At 44.7% G+C, this 2,143-nt stretch overlaps 1 protein-coding gene across 1 annotated transcript; it reads left to right on the top strand.

The window, feature by feature from the left end:
• The first annotated feature begins 1,014 nt into the window (after positions 1 to 1,014).
• KCTD21 (potassium channel tetramerization domain containing 21) lies at positions 1,015 to 1,797 on the top strand. Its single transcript, XM_010001911.1, has one exon. The coding sequence runs from the start codon at positions 1,015 to 1,017 to the stop codon at positions 1,795 to 1,797; it is 783 nt and encodes a 260-aa protein (XP_010000213.1).
• Positions 1,798 to 2,143: the final 346 nt, after the last annotated feature.

Raw genomic sequence — 2,143 nt, 5'->3', positions numbered from 1 at the left:
CAGGAATGAGGAGGCCCCAGGGCTACACAGCCCCTTCCTCTTCACTGGCACCAGCCCTGGCATTTGTTGGACTTGATGATCTTCAAGGTCCCTTCCAACCAGGATGATTCTATGATTCTGTGTAGCCAAAACATCCTGAATAGAAAATTATGTTTTTTCTCCCAAAACTGGCTCACTGTGGGGACAGCTAAGTGCCACACCTGGCACAAGGGAGAAGGAAGGTATGGAGGAAGGCAGAGGGAAGGTCTGTCCTTTCCAGAGGCAGTTGTGTTTATCTGCACCATAAAATTGCCTCCTCCCTTCATCTCAGGTGATTGCAGAGAAGCTGCGTGGGAACGACGTCAACTGGGATATGGCCCAAATTAATTAGGAAATGTCTCCTAAGGTGAAGCACATTGGAAGGAGAAAGCTTGGTTGTTGTTTTTTTTTAAAACCTGCAGACTGTGGCTTGCTCCCAGCAGCACTGCTTGTTAGCTCCCTGCTAGGATGACTGCACGCCAGTGTGTCAGGGGATCCTGCTGCAACAGCTTTGTTGATTTAATTATATCTCCAGGTGCCATGAGAGATGTTGGGATGTGTCCAGTTCTTGTCCTGTCCTTTTTTTTTTCCCCTCTAAACTCTATGTTCACAAGGGAGACAGGATCAGGTGAGGCCAGGACACAACTCTTGCTTTGAAGTCAGCAGTCGTGTTGCTGCAGGCATTCATAGGAGAGATTTCACTTTTAGCAGGACCATTCTGGAAGGCTTATCATTTCTGGCACTAAACTGAACTACGTCTGTTAGTAGAAGAAAACATCCTCATGCTTGTTCCAAGCCACAGCCTCCAAAAGTAATTCCCCACTTCTCATTTCTATGATGAATTCTTGCCATGTAGTTACCCTCGTATATTTAGGACTCTTCACCTCTGTAGTTTAATTTCTCAAACAGATAAATGCAGCTAAATGTGTGGTGTTGGATTATTTATTTTTATTTTTATTTTTTTAGAACTAGTCCAACCATCGTGACTTTTCCATCATGTCAGAACCCATCACACTCAATGTTGGTGGAAAACTCTATACCACCTCTCTGTCCACCCTGACTAGCTTTCCAGACTCCATGCTGGGGGCCATGTTTAGTGGGAAGATCCCAACCAAGAAGGACAGGCAAGGCAACTGCTTCATCGACAGAGATGGCAAAATCTTCCGCTATATCCTGAACTTCTTAAGAACTTCTCACTTGGACCTCCCTGAAGACTTTCAGGAGATGGGCTTGCTTCGACGGGAGGTAGACTTTTATCAAATTCAGCCACTGATTGAAGCCTTGCAGGAGAAGGAGGTGGAGCTTTCTAAAGCAGAGAAGAATGCCATGCTCAACATCACCCTTGATCAGAAGACCCAGACCGTTCACTTCACCGTCCGAGAAGCACCCCAGATCTACAGCCTGTCTTCCTCCAACATGGAAGTGTTCAGTGCTCATATCTTCTCCACGTCATGTCTGTTCCTGAAGCTTCTTGGCTCCAAACTTTACTATTGCTTCAACGGAAACCTCTCTTCAATATCCAGCTACCTCCAGGACCCCAACCATTTGACTTTGGATTGGGTTGCAAGTGTGGAAGGCCTTCCCGAAGAGGAGTACACCCGGCAGAACTTAAAGAGACTCTGGGTGGTGCCAGATAATAAGCAAATCAATAGTTTCCAGGTGTTTGTGGAAGAAGTGCTAAAAATAGCCATGAGTGATGGTTTCTGCATAGATTCTTCTCATCCACATACTTCAGATTTCATGAATAATAAGATTATTCGCCTAATTCGGTACAAATAGGATGGATGTGAATTCTGGTGCCAGCATGGAGATAACACAGGTTAAGTGTTTCCCTTTAAAACACACTTACAGCCTAATTCAGAATCATGCTTATCTGGATTAAGAGTCACTAACAGGGAGATGATTTTCCTTTAATGTATTTACCAATACGACCTTTGGGAATATGTCCATATTCTTGATGGAAGGAATATTGTCTAATGCTTGGATTAAGGATTGGTTCTGTCTCTGCCTCCACCTGACCTGCTGTCCAGTTGTGGGGAAAATCACTTAACTTCAGTTCTTCATACATCTTCCAGTTGGAAACCGGGCATGATCCCTAACCTTTCTTGCAAGGATGATGTGAAGG

The sequence above is a fragment of the Chaetura pelagica genome, unplaced genomic scaffold, assembly GCF_000747805.2.
Source record: "Chaetura pelagica isolate M959 unplaced genomic scaffold, ChaPel_1.0 scaffold607, whole genome shotgun sequence".
NCBI classification, from domain to species: Eukaryota; Metazoa; Chordata; class Aves; order Apodiformes; family Apodidae; genus Chaetura; species Chaetura pelagica.
The sequence above is the reverse complement of the archived record's forward strand: the minus strand, read 5'-3'. Positions and strand labels throughout refer to the sequence as shown.